The sequence below is a fragment of the Melanotaenia boesemani genome, chromosome 8 (assembly GCF_017639745.1).
Source record: "Melanotaenia boesemani isolate fMelBoe1 chromosome 8, fMelBoe1.pri, whole genome shotgun sequence".
NCBI lineage: Eukaryota > Metazoa > Chordata > Actinopteri > Atheriniformes > Melanotaeniidae > Melanotaenia > Melanotaenia boesemani.
In genome coordinates, this window is record NC_055689.1 from 11,916,818 (window position 1) to 11,931,625 (window position 14,808).

Genomic DNA, 14,808 nt, shown 5'->3' on the forward strand with positions numbered 1-14,808 from the left:
CAGATAGATGTCATCCCATATTGACATTCACAATAAAGAGAAAATATTTAATTAAATAAATAAACAAATCAGACACAAGCTTGCATTAATCAAACATAAACACAGATGATGTGTAACATTTAGAAAGAAAATTGTTCTTGCTTTGGTGGAACAGTAATGCCCAAACATATAGGAAACACTGTACTGTTACAGCCATTCATTCACAAAATTACAAATATGATTTGATCATACATTAGAAAGGATATTATACAATTTACTACACCAGAGTGGTCATTTTAGGAACAAAAAAAAAAAAAGGTGGTGGGGGGTGCGGGGCTTGGGCTGTGGTCCAGTAAAACTGGTGACATGTGTGTACATAACCATGTTTATTCTTATCTGTGTTCTATCCATCATCATATCATACCTTACATTTTTGCCTCTCTGCTGTCAGTTGCACTATCGTGCGGGTGTACAATTAAACACAGATCCTGAACTCTTTGGCTAGACACAACTACTACTAAAATGACAAGAGTGTTAAATCCACAACCTCCAGTCCCTCTGTTTCTGCTAATTCAATTGCAGAACTGAACTGGGATTAGGTGGAAGACATTCCAACATTTTATAGCGCATTAACACTTCAAAACTCAACATTCTTCAAAAAAATAAATTTTTATGCAATTTCTTTTATCTACCATCGTTTGTCTCATCAGTTGCAATGCATTTCCATTTAGGTGCTGATTAAAAAGAAAAAATGTGTTTGTATGTTACTTCGTGGTAAGTTAGAAGTCATTAGACAATGTACGATGGACAGTGTGGTCCAGCCCTGAAAAGCCATGAGGAATCTGATGGTGGTGCATATAATGCTGGTTGTTGGTGTGACCAGCATCCGTCATCAAATCATCCTCATCATCCTCCCCCCTGTAGCCCTCTGCTCCATCCTGTGAGTAGCTGTGCTTCATCACCAGGATGCTCCGTCGACCTGCAGGTGTGTTGTGGTGAGAGAGGTGTGGCGACATCTGGCTCACCATCATTGGTGACATCGGAGGCACGAGAGCCCCTCCGTCAGGCGCAATTGTGGCATCCCTTATGCTCAGGTTGCTGCGGCTACCGTGGATGCTGCCATGCACGCTTCCCTGATGAGAGCCACAGTGGTGGTCACGGATGCATTTGCTTTCAGAGCGTCTGAGTTTGTGGAACTTCTCAAAGTCCTCTGCCAGAGCAGCATCAGTCAGGTCACCAGAAGGGGCCCGGCGAAGAGTGCACAGCTCATAATGAGGAGGCTCAAAACCAGGGTGGAGGAGAGCAGGGTCAAAGTCATCTCTGTGGAAAGGTACATGCAAAAGAGGTACAGTAAATGTTCATTTACATACTCGTAAAATCAGATTCAGTGTCTAGGTTTATATAATTATTTTGTGTTATGAATTACATTTACACAATTAATTAACAGTAAGAAGTGTATCTAAATTGGCCCTATAAGCAATTACAATTCACCTATTAACTCTCTTATTTCATAAGAACCTCTCACTATATCCAGTCCTCATAATATTTTATAACCACACATAATTGCATTTTTATTCATATTAATAAGTAGATAATCAGAATTACATATGCGTTTAGTGGTTTAAAAGTTAGACTGTTTTCTTGTTAAATATAAAATGCTTAATCTTTTCAGTTACACCCACCGGGAGGCAAAAACATCGGACTCAATGACTGCAAACTGTGTGACTGTCTGATAAACACAGAAAACACATCTAAAATGGGAAGGTTACTTTTGGTTAGCTGACTGTGCCAATTTATCAAGAAGATAAGTGATTTGCCTTTATTTCACACTGATTAATTGGAAATAATTAGTGAATATTAGGTTAATAAATTAAGTCTCATATTAAGTTGTTGAGATAAATAAGGGACTGTGAGGAAAAACTAAAATACTCAAAAAGAAACTCACTGGGGATTGATAAAATATCCAAAAGGGGTCAGATCTCACTCTGTGAAACAGAAAACTCAGAAGAGTTAATTCGCTTAGAGTTAACTGAATCTCTGAGTTTTGACTAAACCTACTCTCTGAAATAGGTCCTTGAAGTCTCTAAACATGTCTGAACAACTGCAAAGTCCTCAGGTGCATCCACAAAGTTACCAAACTAATAACAATACCATCTAAATAACGAAGAGAGGAGATTATCTCCCATTTTCACAAACTCAAAACAGTAACACTGAATTAAACTCAACAAGATGGACATGTTTAAGGTTATCTAGAGGTAACAAAAGCATCCCAACAGATTTTTTTCCTTTTTGCACAATTATTTAGTCAACTAAAAAAAGCGAATGCAATACACTTGCATAAAATGGATTGCTGCAATTCTGGCAGTTGAATAGCATAACAACAAAATTGATCAATTTCTGAGATCTACTAAAGCTCATTTCCTCCTGGCACCAAATTCTCAATTACACTCTGTTTATAATCAAATCGAGAAACCTCCAGACCTCTAGCAACAAAATGGAGTAATTTTAAACATTATTATCATGTGCCAAAGTTTTTTCATTTGGAAATGCCTTTTTTTTTTTTTTTTTGGACCAATGCACCCAAAAGTGAACTGCTTACTTCTCAAAGGTTGAACTCAAGTTCACATACAAAAGTTATCAAATAAGGTTTGAGAGAATATGTAATCACTTGCTCCATAACTGTTAACCCTTAGTATTTAGAATTGTTTGACACTTTAGTTACTAACTTGTGTCTTATATCTGACATTGTTTGATTAATTTATCAAAATGTTTTGTTGTTCTTCTTCAGCTGGAAAAGCGGTTCATGAGTTTTTGAAACAGACAACAAACCAGTAAGCGAAAAGAGCCTAAAAAGCATAGTTGCTTTGGTTTTGGAGTAGCTATAAGCGTATAATTTCCATTTTTGTCTATGATTGCTGGTAATATAGTACTTTGTTCTAAAATATTAATCCACTGAGTGAATATGAACTCTCTTACCTGCGAACTACGTATTTCTTGCGTGGCTGTTTGACCTGAATGATGATCGATATGATGAGCAGGATGACAACCAGACCACAGGTTACTCCGATGATGGTGAGGTTAGTGTTGTCCAGTGTGTCCAGGATACTGGGTTTTCTCTTCTCTAGTTAAAGATACAACACATTATAAAACAAAAAAAAAGTATTTCCACACGTTGATACAGAATGTAGCTGCTGGCTTGAGTTTCTAAGCCTGAGTGTCCTACCTTTGCAGCGATTCTCGTCCCATGGGTAAACACAGTTCTGGACTCCGTTGCAGACCAGGGTGTTGTTGATGCACATGTTGCTATGACAGAAGAAAGTGTCTCCTTGACATGGAGCTAAAAAGCAAAAGACAGGAGACAAATCTGACTAAAACTGTCGTCTTTGACATAAACATTAATCTTTTAAAGTCTGCACTCACGTTCATGGAAAGTTGTGAAGAGAATCTTGAATCTGCTCTTCCTGCTCCCCTCGTCTGCCCACATCCTCACTACTCCCAAAGAGGACACCAGCATGACATCGTTGGCCACCGTGGAGCAGAACTTATTCTTCAGGTGCTCCACTGAGCTGCTGCCATCATAGATGCCCACAAAGTTACGCTTGCACTCATTTGAGTTGTGCATTTCATACTCCAGAAAGCGCATGTAGATCTGTTTTGGAGCGAAAGGTTGAGCAGAGTGGAACAAAAAGAGTGGTGAAGGGATCAGAGTTTAATAACTAGTAACCCTACTGGTCAGCTTCATCATTCAATCAACTTTACAGTAAGTTCCATTTATTTTAATTGGCACAAGCTAAGACAGATAAAAATGAGATTAAAAAGTAGGCTGAAAAGTAAAAATGTATTTTGAGTGTTTAGATTTTATTGTTAATTGACAGTTTTCGTTGTTTTTTGTCTGTGTGATAAATGTATGGTATTAAAGGCAAAGTGTGTAAGATGCAGTGACATCTAGTGGCATAAATATCAAACTACAACCAAAGTCAAATGTTTTGTGATCGACAAAAAAAATTGGCTAATTTAGTTTTCTTATGAGCGCTGATGGTATCAATCAACCTAGAGGATAGTTGGTAGATGTACCTACTGGGTTATTTTGCTGTCCAGATGTAGCTAAATGTTAATTTGTTTGTAACATCGTTCAGCTGCTGTGTGAATAGTTAACACGTGGTATACATACCTTAGATTTTGGTGGGGCCCTGATGTACCACCTGCAGTCCACTGCTTCCGTTTGTAGTGCCCGGCCTTCCCTGGCTATTTGTGCAGATTCCACAAAACCCTCAGGTCCACTCAGATCAAATTCACAAACTATGGAGAACAGCATTTTGTGTGACAGGTAAAATAATGCTAGGCACCAAGGCCCTGTTATATCACGCATTAACATGTGTGTTTTGTGATCCAATCACAATTAAACAGCACTATTTCCATGTGAATGGTTTCAAGATGAACTGAACTCTGATTAGTAGTAGTTATAGATGACCAGCACTTCATTAACACTTTCTTTTAGTTGTGCAATCCTTCGCTATATTGGCAGATTACCTACTCAGGTGCGTCATGTTAGTAAAGCAACAGGCAGAGTCTTGCGTTGGTTCAGGTAACCACAGGTATTGTTCACCAATTAATTTATTAAAAGCTTTTGGCAAATAAGTTCTGATCACAAACATTTATTTCAGATATATTTGTTGACATGTCCCATTGTTGGGTGTATGATTGATTTTAAAGGCATGTACTTGTTAGCTAACCACTTCATAGCTGCTAAAACCAGGTATAAACAGGAACTTTTCCATGTAATAGCTGTAAAGTGTTAACTGGTTTTAATGGGACAAGTTTAAATTATTTTGCCTCTTTATTTAAACCTGGCTAATAGGTTTGGATATACAGTACTGCTTAACAAGGTTTTCCTTCCTGTCACTAATTCAAATTATAACACTCAGTGTTTAGTACGTTGGCTTAGCCTAAAAATACCATGTTTGTTTGAGGAAGTGCAGAAGTACTCAATTTGGATTAAGGATTTGTGTTTGACAGGGTTTTATCAGAAGAAAAGTTTAATCTCCGCATTGTAAATGTTATCTGTCTTCTTTACTGTAAAATGGAGGGTTTTATGTATAATGCAGACTTCACTTGACCACATCACACCTTGGTACAGTGAAAGTGAATCATACAGATGCCAAATTTTGATTTAAAGTGAATCTGTATTAGAACATTTTGTTTCTTCTAGCTCAAAATTATATAAACAACTAGTATCATGATACATTTGACATATTTTTGATTGATTTCTGCATAAAAGAAAAAGAACTTCCACCCAAAGACATGGATGTCATCAAAATCCCAGCCTATCCCTGCTTCTATCTGGCAAGAGGCAGTGTACACCCTGGACAAGTCTTTGGTAGTCACATATTCTACAAACATAATTATAGGATGTTTTGGCCTGCATGGATGACCTACATATTTGGACTGAGCAGATTTTTTAAATGAAAGCTTTTCTGTTCATTACTGAGAAAGAATATGAATAAAACGGGTGAGAATTTCATGCACAAAATGAATTTGAATAAGATAAATATTTCTGACAAAGTTTAGCATCTTCACCTGTTTTCCTTGATTTCTAGCGATAATATAAATCAGAATTAAGCATTCATTATGAATAATTTTAAACTCTACTGTAGGATCCTTACTCAGGCTTACAGATTGAGCAGATGCATACAAAATCAGCCTTCACGTGTTGACATACGTTTTGCACAGAAAAGGTCATATTTCCCAGAAAAAATGACAGATTAAAATATATTTTAAATGCAGGGGGAAACATAAAGCTAAACCATACATACAGCTTACAAAATCTAGCCTGGCAATAATTTTTAATGGTACTTTAACATCATTAGAAGTGAGTCTATTGGGGCAATAAGTTAAACTGATATATACATTTATTTAGGGTAAGAAATAAAAATAAGAAGTAAACTGAACACAGACTGTCAGCTGAAAACATCCAGTAAAAAGATGTCATGGGAATTTTTTTTTTTCTGTCAGCTACTGTGCTGTTTTTTGGTCATTTGGTGGATTAGGAATAATGTTATGTTGCATGGTACATGGTGAATACTCACCTGGCAGAGCTGGCAGCACCCCAAGATCTTTAAACTCAGGATCTAGAAGTAGAACATAACACTGGTCATGTAAGAGACAAACTGTGCATCACATACAGTTATGTAAAAAAGAAAGTACACCCTGTTTCACTTCTTCGGTTTAACTGTCAGAGAATACCTGTTGTAGATTTTATCCTCTGAATGATTTTCTCACAGTAGAATGATGGACTAAGATAATTGTGGACGTCTTTCCTCCTTGGTATTGTGTTTACACACACCTGGACACTCTGCTTTACAGAGGTGATAATACTTGCTGAAGAAGTTAATCAAGTGCATTTGATTAACGGCGCCCACTTCCTTGTTTCCCTATTAATTCCTGACGAAGCAGGGAAGGTGTACTTACTTTTTCACATACTGTTTATACAATTTGCCTTATTTTTTCTTTTTTTCTTTTTAAAAATAATTAATAATCTAAATACACAGTAAGAAGCAAGTGATTTTATTATGACCTGATACATAAAATTATAGAGGACCAGGAAAATGTAGATTGCAATTCAACGTGTTGATGATGAGTAATTAATTGTGAGATTGCTAAATATAATTTCAAATTCAACAATTAACTCATGCAAAAAGAAATCAAATCATAAATGTTTTTGTAATTACACATTTTAATTTGATATATTAAAGCGATATTACATGTTGAAATGTTAATTCATTATTAATGACTATGATTTATAAATGTATTTTTTATATAAACCAATATAAAAAAAATGTCCATTGATACAGAGTGCAAACTTTTTATATGACTGTTTGTGCAGTTTTATCAAGAATTATTTTTTCTAGGAAAACAGATTCATGTAAAACTCTTTCAACCCTAGATTTTTTGATTATGTTCAAAGAAAAACAAAATCTAAAAAGTAATAATAATAAAAAAATATATTAAAGGCATATTGAAAACCACAATAAGCACACATCTGGCCAAAGCTGACATAATCTTTGTGCCAGCACAATTCCTCTGCTCTCATTTAACCACCCCCGAAACCCTGATGTCCTTTATAAAAAAAACTGTGTCCTAAACCTGATGAATCTACTTGTGAGGTGGATTAAAAACCCTCATCGACCAGCTTAGTTCAGGACAGATTAGACTCTGGCAGCATCAACGACAACCTGGTGATAAAAACGGTGTTTGTACTTGCATCGTCTCTGAGAAGCACCTTGTTTATTACTGTGTGAAAAATATTACACTGAAACAGTTTTTCCATGGAAGATGCTGTTTTGAAGGAAGCAGAGTGGAGAGCAACATACTAAGCTTGTAAAGATCGTTTTCACATGTATTGTTTCTTCTTCTTTTGTTTTTATTTGTAATGTAGAACAGTGGACAGAAGTTATGATGTAAGAGGAGACGGTGATGAACTTGACTGAGAACTCTTATTAATCCTCTTGTGTTTCTTACCCATTCTGCTTCAGGCTTAGTCAGATTATTCACATCCATTCCAGTGTGTGTGTGTGTGTGTGTGTGTGTTTGTGCATATGCAATGTTACAATACATTGCGAAGGGCTTTATGCCCTGTGCAAGAGAAAAAAAAGAGTAAATACTGAGATAAAATAAGATCTGTGATAATGTGCTGCACATTGAGAAAAAAGACCCATAGCTTGGTTTCACAACAAGCAGAAGTCCAAATAAATTCAGAAAGCCCTGATAGGCAACACATTTATAAAATGAAATTAAAACAAAGAAACAAAAGAAATCTGTCAAATCTACTAATATCTACTAATATGTCATATGTTTGAAAAATATATCTACAGCATTGCTGGTGTTTCTTTTAATAAAAAGCTGGAAAAGGGGGTGAGGTATAGCTCTGTGGGTGGTGCAGCTGCCCCATCTACCAAAGCTGCAGGTCTTTGACACAGCCGGTTTGGGTTTGGGGGTCTGATGCCCTTTGCAGCATGTCATCCCTTCACTCTTTTTCCTGTCCAGCTACGACTCAGTAACAGCCACTGGAGACACAAAATCTTAAAAAAAAAAAAATAATAATGTTTTGTTTTGTTTTATTTTCTTAGAAAATGCTATTTATAGCCACTTGCAATGTGTACATAGACACTACCATATTTGTGACACCATTTTTACCATGGTGACTCTAAATGAACAAACAACTCTGTGTATGAAGTGAGAACCCTCTGAGCTTTAAAACTGCAGCTCTGGCTCAGTATGGCATTATAGTTTGGGCTAAGTAACACCGTAAAATATATATAATGGAAGACGTGTACAGAATACACTAGTTTTAGTGCAGTCGCTACACCTGAGGCCAATGTATCTGCTTGCAGATTAAAACCATTTTAAAGTCTGTAAGAATTTTGGTCAGTGACCTATCCATTCACAAGTGCTTGGTATTTGAAGTAATTTCTATGCACATCTTCTCCACTAGATGTCAGTAATTTTTGTACATTGCACATTTAAAAATAAGTGGATTTTGTATTCTCTGGTATAGAGAATGCAGAGAGCTAGCTAAATACTAATGTTCCCATGTACAGCCTGCACTCATTTTCTTAACTAATGTGCAAAGTAACATCGTGCGTATGATCATTGGAGACTGGACGTTTCATTTTCCAATTAAATCTGTGTGATGAAGATAAATCCAAGTTGTAGACAGAAACATGCATGCTGCTATACAACATAGACTTTTAAGCCATTTAGTGACTCAGTAGATGTAACAGAATCAGTACAGAGTTTCTGAAACTCAATATTTTGTTAAGTCTTAACGGATGACAAGTCTTTAAAATGTATTTATTTTTAGATTCTTCCACTACAAATGATTAGTGGGTGGGGGGAGGATGATTAATATAAGTCTGCTGCATGGACTTTCCAAAATCTTCTTTATTATTGAATCCCCATATTTCGATTTAATTCTACGTCGGATTTTGCATTTTTGATTAATATGCTTTTTTCTGATTGCACTGCAAGTTACGAAGTTTGCTCTTTCAAATCACCCATGAACATGGGGAGCATGTGAATGTTAGCTCCCTTTAATAGCAATCAAATATTAATTGTTTGAGATTGCATCATTTGCACATTTATATCCACACTGCACATCTTAGGCGTCCTTCACAAGACTGCAACATTCATCATCTGCACAGGCTGAGCTTGACTTGTAGGTTTTGTGTTATAAGGAACATGAAAGGTTAGCAGCAATCACAACAGGCAACCATCACCTCTGCATGTCTTCATTCCAACATCATCAAGCAAATAGCTGAACTGACAATCTTTTCCCAGAATGTTGTTGCATTTTGGTTCGCTGTAATCAAGTTTGCATGCATGTAACCAAATTTATTCTCTCCTGCCTCTCCTGATGGGTAGAATTAGACAGGAGATTAAGTTGTGACCATAAGTACTTATTACATCTGATGTAAACACACACAAACCAGCTTTCCCTGATCTGTTAATAATGGGAAATATCCTCTAAAAGGGCAGGATTATCTCAAAGTGCTTCCTCAACTGTTTTAGTCTCCTTATGAAAATATGTGATCTAAATGCAAAAGCCAAACATGTGCATTTTTCTAACACATGGCACCAAGTCCTGACATGCACCTCTGGCTGTTGGCACATTCAAAGTTAGAGTGTGCAGGACAGACTGAGTTTACAACTGGAAAAACCCATGAATAACAGAAACAACAGTAGGGGCTCAATCACATTAAGCAAGATAGATGGATATATGGACAGAGGGATGCAGATTAATCCCTGCCCTTGGTCGGTGTAGGTGGCCTATAAAATCTGTGGTTAATAAAGCTTCTGCCTCGGACTCTCTTAAGCTGCTACCGCGGCTCAGTGCTGACAAGCTGCATTCCCTGAAGACAAGCTTTCATTAACTCTTGTGTGTGTGTGTGTGTGTGTGTGTGTGAGGGCTGAGGGAACAAGTGCCTCTGTGTGTGTACTTGTGTGTATTTGCGTGTGCGCCCCTCCTCTTCCCTTGTCAACTACAGCTGCTGTGCCTGCATTGCAAAAAGAAATGAGGGCAGATTCAGCGTGCAACCAGACCATTATTTAAGTTGCAACTATTTGCAAGCACCTATAATTAAAAATCAACATTTATACACGGCCTCGGATATTTTCAAGTTTAAGGATTTCAAAGTTTCCTTGTGTACTGATTATGCATTATTGTTTAAAAGTAAATTTTGAAATGGCATAAAATAAACTAAGTAAATTTAGCTTATGTTCCAGTTGAACTTCATGACCACAATGGGACAGAAAGGATCAGAGGGTTAAAGAGGTGATCAGATTTGTAATATGTCATGCAACACTGTCAAATTCACAGCAGAAAGGTGTGTTGAGGGGGTGGAGTGCCAAGGCTTAGAGCCCTGCTTAGACTTGGATCATCTACCTTCCAGCTACATCCAAGTATGGCTGCATTTTTCCTTTTTCTCCACCTTTATTGACTTTTTTTATTCTTCCTATTTCCACTGCATCAACTTGACAAACTCAGAAATAAGGTCTGTTGCAAAGAGTTTAATAATATGTAGCCGGTAGCATCCTCATTTACACATGAAACAGCTAAAACTAAACTTCCTTTCAGTAAAACATTTCATTAGGGAAAAAGAAAAAAACTGTGTGAAATAGTAGCCCTTCAATAATGTTACTTCATTATTAGGATGTTCACTTGGCTGTCAGTTTAGTTTCAATCAGGTTGTGTTTAGTTGTGAATTTTTTCATAAACAATGACCTTCTGTTTTTCTAACTTTGACCATGTAGGCTTCAAGTTTTTCTTTGATATTGGGTTAGCAGGTCAGGTGAAGTAGATTTATTCAATCATTTTGCTTTAAAAAAAATTAGGCTGCTTCATGTTTCAAATCCACACAAGGGAAAGAAAGAAAGATGCTTCAAAATTGAAAGAGAAGTGTTTGGAGGTCTTAACCTCCATCACTTACCTTGTGTGAAGTTATACCGGGCGGAAAAACCAGTGGCCTCCAGTTCACCATCAGCCACAAACTTAATGTATAGGTACCTCCCGCTGGAGCGGATGTAGGAAGGGATTTCTTCCCCGCAGTAGCGACCAATGATGGGTGAGAAACCGAAAGGACCATCACGGACTTCAATGTGGTCAAACCTGCACTCCCAGGATGGCTCGATGGCGTACCTCTCATCAAAGAATAGGTCGATGCACTGTCGGGGTGAGGCTGATGCAAGAAGAGAGGTTAAAAGCAGGAGGGATGGAGAGAGACTGGATTTATTACATGAAATATTCCAAGATTAATCAGAAAAGGAACTGATTCTAAAGAAAACATCACAACGTAAACAGCATTTTCTGATCACATTAACCCCAATAAGACCTTAGTCATATTAATCTAACTTGCATTATATAGACATGTATGACTTTGATCACAGAGTGCTGCTTAATGACACACACCTCCATCTCCACAGGTTAACTTATGAAAAGTGACTTTGGTTTTCTTTTTAAGAACTCATTTGTTTCATTCATACATGTTCTCATAGATAAGGCTTCTCATTTCTATCTTCTCTATCAACTTTTAGAAATACCAGCACTAGCAGAATTGATGCAGGACAGTATGACTGTGGGTAAAAAGAAGACACACTTTTGGGGTGAGAGAAGAAATCTAAGTGAATTGTACTATGTGTTTGAATGATATGCATATAATTAAGGATTTGGATGGGTTGAGTTATTCCAGTGGGATAAGGAAATGTTATGTTGGTGGGACTTATTGATCTGATAGCTCTGCAACAAGTAAAAAGGAAATTAGTGGAATAATGCCTTATTTAAATGAAGGTAAATAGGAATATTTCTGTGCACACAGAAACCACAGATGGGTTAGACAGATCAAGTCTTACCTTCTATAATGTAGATGCATTCCTTCTCAGGGGGATATTTCTCCGGGTAATTGGGTGAAGTAAAATACCCCCCATCTGGCTCCTTTACCCAGGCCCCACACTGTCCAGCCGGTGTCACACCTGAGTTGTTTTTTACTGGTAGCAAGCAGGAAAAAAAGTTCACAGTTTATCATAAGCAAACATTTTCAGTTATAACTTCCTCCTCACAGGACTTAAACTCAGTATACCATGTTAAAGAAAGCTAAAGGTGCTTAAACAAAGGTGATGTATAATGAAGAACTAGCGCTGTTACAACTTGTTAATTTTTAGCATAATTGTCATTTAGTCTAAAAATGTTAGTCTCGGAATCTGATACCTTGGGCTTTTTTTGTGGTATCTGTGGCACCACATGTCTCAGATGACATAAGGCTGGCTGCTAGAGCTGAGAGGACACGAGAGAAACAAGAGATAAAGAACGATACACTTAAAAAAAAAGAGGGGGGGCACACAAAGCAGAAGTACAGAATGTGACCATAAAGACAGAGAAGAGGTGGGAAAAGTGGAAAATTATTAGGATATCAACTCACCGATGGGCAGCAGAAGTTTGTGCACCATTTTTGTTCCCTGAGGATGAGTAGCACCGTCTGAGTTATTGCCATTAAATTGCCGTGACGTTACCGGATCGTGCGTTCCTGCGCAAAAACTCCATTTGCGCCCATCAATTTCTCACAAAATGCGCCAAACCCGAAAGCGGACACTTCTCCATCCCTCTCTCTCTGTCTGTCTCCCAAAAGCTCAAAGGATTAAACTCCAGTCCGCCAGCAAACCTTCACAATTTGTTCTCCACCTTTAGGCTGTTTTAATCCACTCAGAAGAAATCCGAGCAAACGTGAGATTGATGTGCCTTGTGTGTGCGCCATCCTGCATTTGAGTGTGCGCCCATTCACGAGCCCCCACCACCACACATTTTTTTTACATTTTTAATTTCTGAATTTTTATTATTTAGTCTTATAGCGTCATGAAAAACAAAACAAACAAAAAAAAAAAAAAAAAAAAAAAACAGTAAGCACACCTTTGCAAATTAAGCCATTTATCCACAGACTTGAGCTGTACCTCATTTCTTTATACACCTTACTGCCAGGATAACAGGACAGGTATAGAGTGTGAAACATTAAAACATGGTGTAAGAAAAATAAGCTTCTGTACAATTGTAACAAACTTGAAAATCAGTATTTATCATCTCCATCTTCAGCCCAGTCTGACCCATTAGACAACCTTTCTTGTAATTTTCTTGTGAAATTAGTCTTTAGAAATAGTTCTCCGGGCTTCTTGAAGGCCTTTTTAAATCTCTTCTTTACATGTTGGCTACCTTTAGTTCTGTTCTTTCCCAAGATGATCCTACACTGCTCTGGGCAGAATTCATTACTCCTTGAAACCTGTTGCTGATAAGTTTCAGTCCAGTTCTTGTCTCACTCATTTGAGATCATTGCTAATGTCTTTCCTCCTCAGTAATGTGTAATACCTGAAGGCTCCTGAGCAGGAAGCAGAAAAAAAAGAAGTGTTCAGGGGGTAGCTTGTAAAAGGGCCGATGACTTGAGCAACAGCCAAGTGGACTGCACCTTCAGCAGGATGCAGCACATTTCCAATTATGGTGTGAAGATGTAGTCAGAGATTTGGCAAAGAGGAATTAATCTTTAATTCACTGTTGATCGAAGTCTGCATGCATCAGTCTGTAGACGTCCCAGATATAGCCAGGACAGAATTATTAATTAACTTTGTACATGACTCTGTTTATATTTTAGAAAAATGTTTTATCTGAACATTATTTTTACAAATACATTGCAATATTTTGGTGCAATGCCTTTTATGATAATATAACTAATAGCATAACATCGCCATATTCCAAATTTTGACAAGAAGTCTTGACAAAACATGATTAGTGGTGGGGTGATGTAAACTAGCTGATTGTCCTAAATAAGAACATAGTTGGACAGGTAAACATTATTCTTCAGGGTTGATTGTATTGTTGAACAAATATAGTCAATATTTGTCTGTCCAAAGTATTATTGAATCCTAAACCTTAATGAATTACAAAGGAAAAAATATTATGAGAAATAACAACACACAATGAGAATTAAATAATGTTTTAGGTCTTCAGAAAATCCGCCTTTCCTTCCAAAATCAGTTACTTGATCTGTCTACTGTCAGCTGAGGCAAAAATAAGAAAGAAACACAGCTTTTCAACAGCTGATTAATATTATATTATAATATTATATTATTATATTATGTTTAAAAATGAACCCAATGTTTGCAACAAGATTTGAGCCTGTTGACAAAAGGAACCTAATTCTCTATTATCTTTTAGGTCTAGCTTGTTAAATGTTTTTTGGGGGGATTCATGTCATGAAACAGTTCTGAATAAATATCAAGGGCCACTTTATTTGGTACTCAAACCCTTGGAATCGCTGTCCTTAAGCATACTGACTCTGGATAGAATCAGTTTTACTCTGTTTTTTTCCATTTGATAGAAAAAAATAAAATCAAATAAAAAAATAACTGTTGTATTGGTCTTTGCAAAGAACCATTATTTGCACATCTGCAGCTACGTCCATTATCTGTGTCAAGTCTTTTCCTGTTACATAGGAAATGAAATCTCAGATTAGGGGCAACACATATTGTAATGTTCAATGTTTATCTTTGGTCAGCTTTCGGAACACCACATATGTCCCTTAGCAGCCTGGATATATTCAGAGGTAAATTTTAAGGAATGTCCTCCCTGCATAATACCATGTTTGCATGTTCCTTTTTTTAAATCCATAAATTTGGTTTATTTTTCTACAAATCTAGATTATGAATGCTGCATTGCTTTATGGTCAGTTATTGTTCTTCAGATAATTTTAAGATAGATTAAACTTAAGCTGAGTGATAACACAAACCATTCTTCAT

At 36.9% G+C, this 14,808-nt stretch overlaps 1 protein-coding gene across 1 annotated transcript; it reads right to left on the bottom strand.

The window, feature by feature from the left end:
* Positions 1-630: 630 nt before the first annotated feature.
* On the bottom strand, positions 631-12,298 carry LOC121645247 (neuropilin and tolloid-like protein 1). The gene is made up of 9 exons (XM_041993644.1): positions 12,239-12,298; positions 11,884-12,018; positions 10,965-11,213; positions 6,066-6,107; positions 4,151-4,278; positions 3,400-3,628; positions 3,203-3,316; positions 2,956-3,100; positions 631-1,299 (listed from the first exon to the last, which is right to left on the bottom strand). The coding sequence occupies exons 1-9, from the start codon at positions 12,285-12,287 to the stop codon at positions 759-761; spliced, it is 1,632 nt and encodes a 543-aa protein (XP_041849578.1). The 5' UTR covers positions 12,288-12,298; the 3' UTR covers positions 631-758.
* Between the last annotated feature and the right edge of the window lie 2,510 nt (positions 12,299-14,808).

What these genes read in the sequence shown, in the direction of transcription:
- LOC121645247 (XM_041993644.1), bottom strand. Translation starts at nt 12,287, where the DNA reads ATGTCATCTGAGACATGTGGTGCCACAGATACCACAAAAAAAGCCCAA. An exon ending in TACCACAAAAAAAGCCCAAG is followed by an intron (nt 12,019 to 12,238) that starts GTATCAGATTCC and finishes GCTTGCTACCAG; the next exon opens with TAAAAAACAACTCAGGTGTG. An exon ending in GGGCCCCACCAAAATCTAAG is followed by an intron (nt 3,629 to 4,150) that starts GTATGTATACCA and finishes GCTCCAAAACAG; the next exon opens with ATCTACATGCGCTTTCTGGA.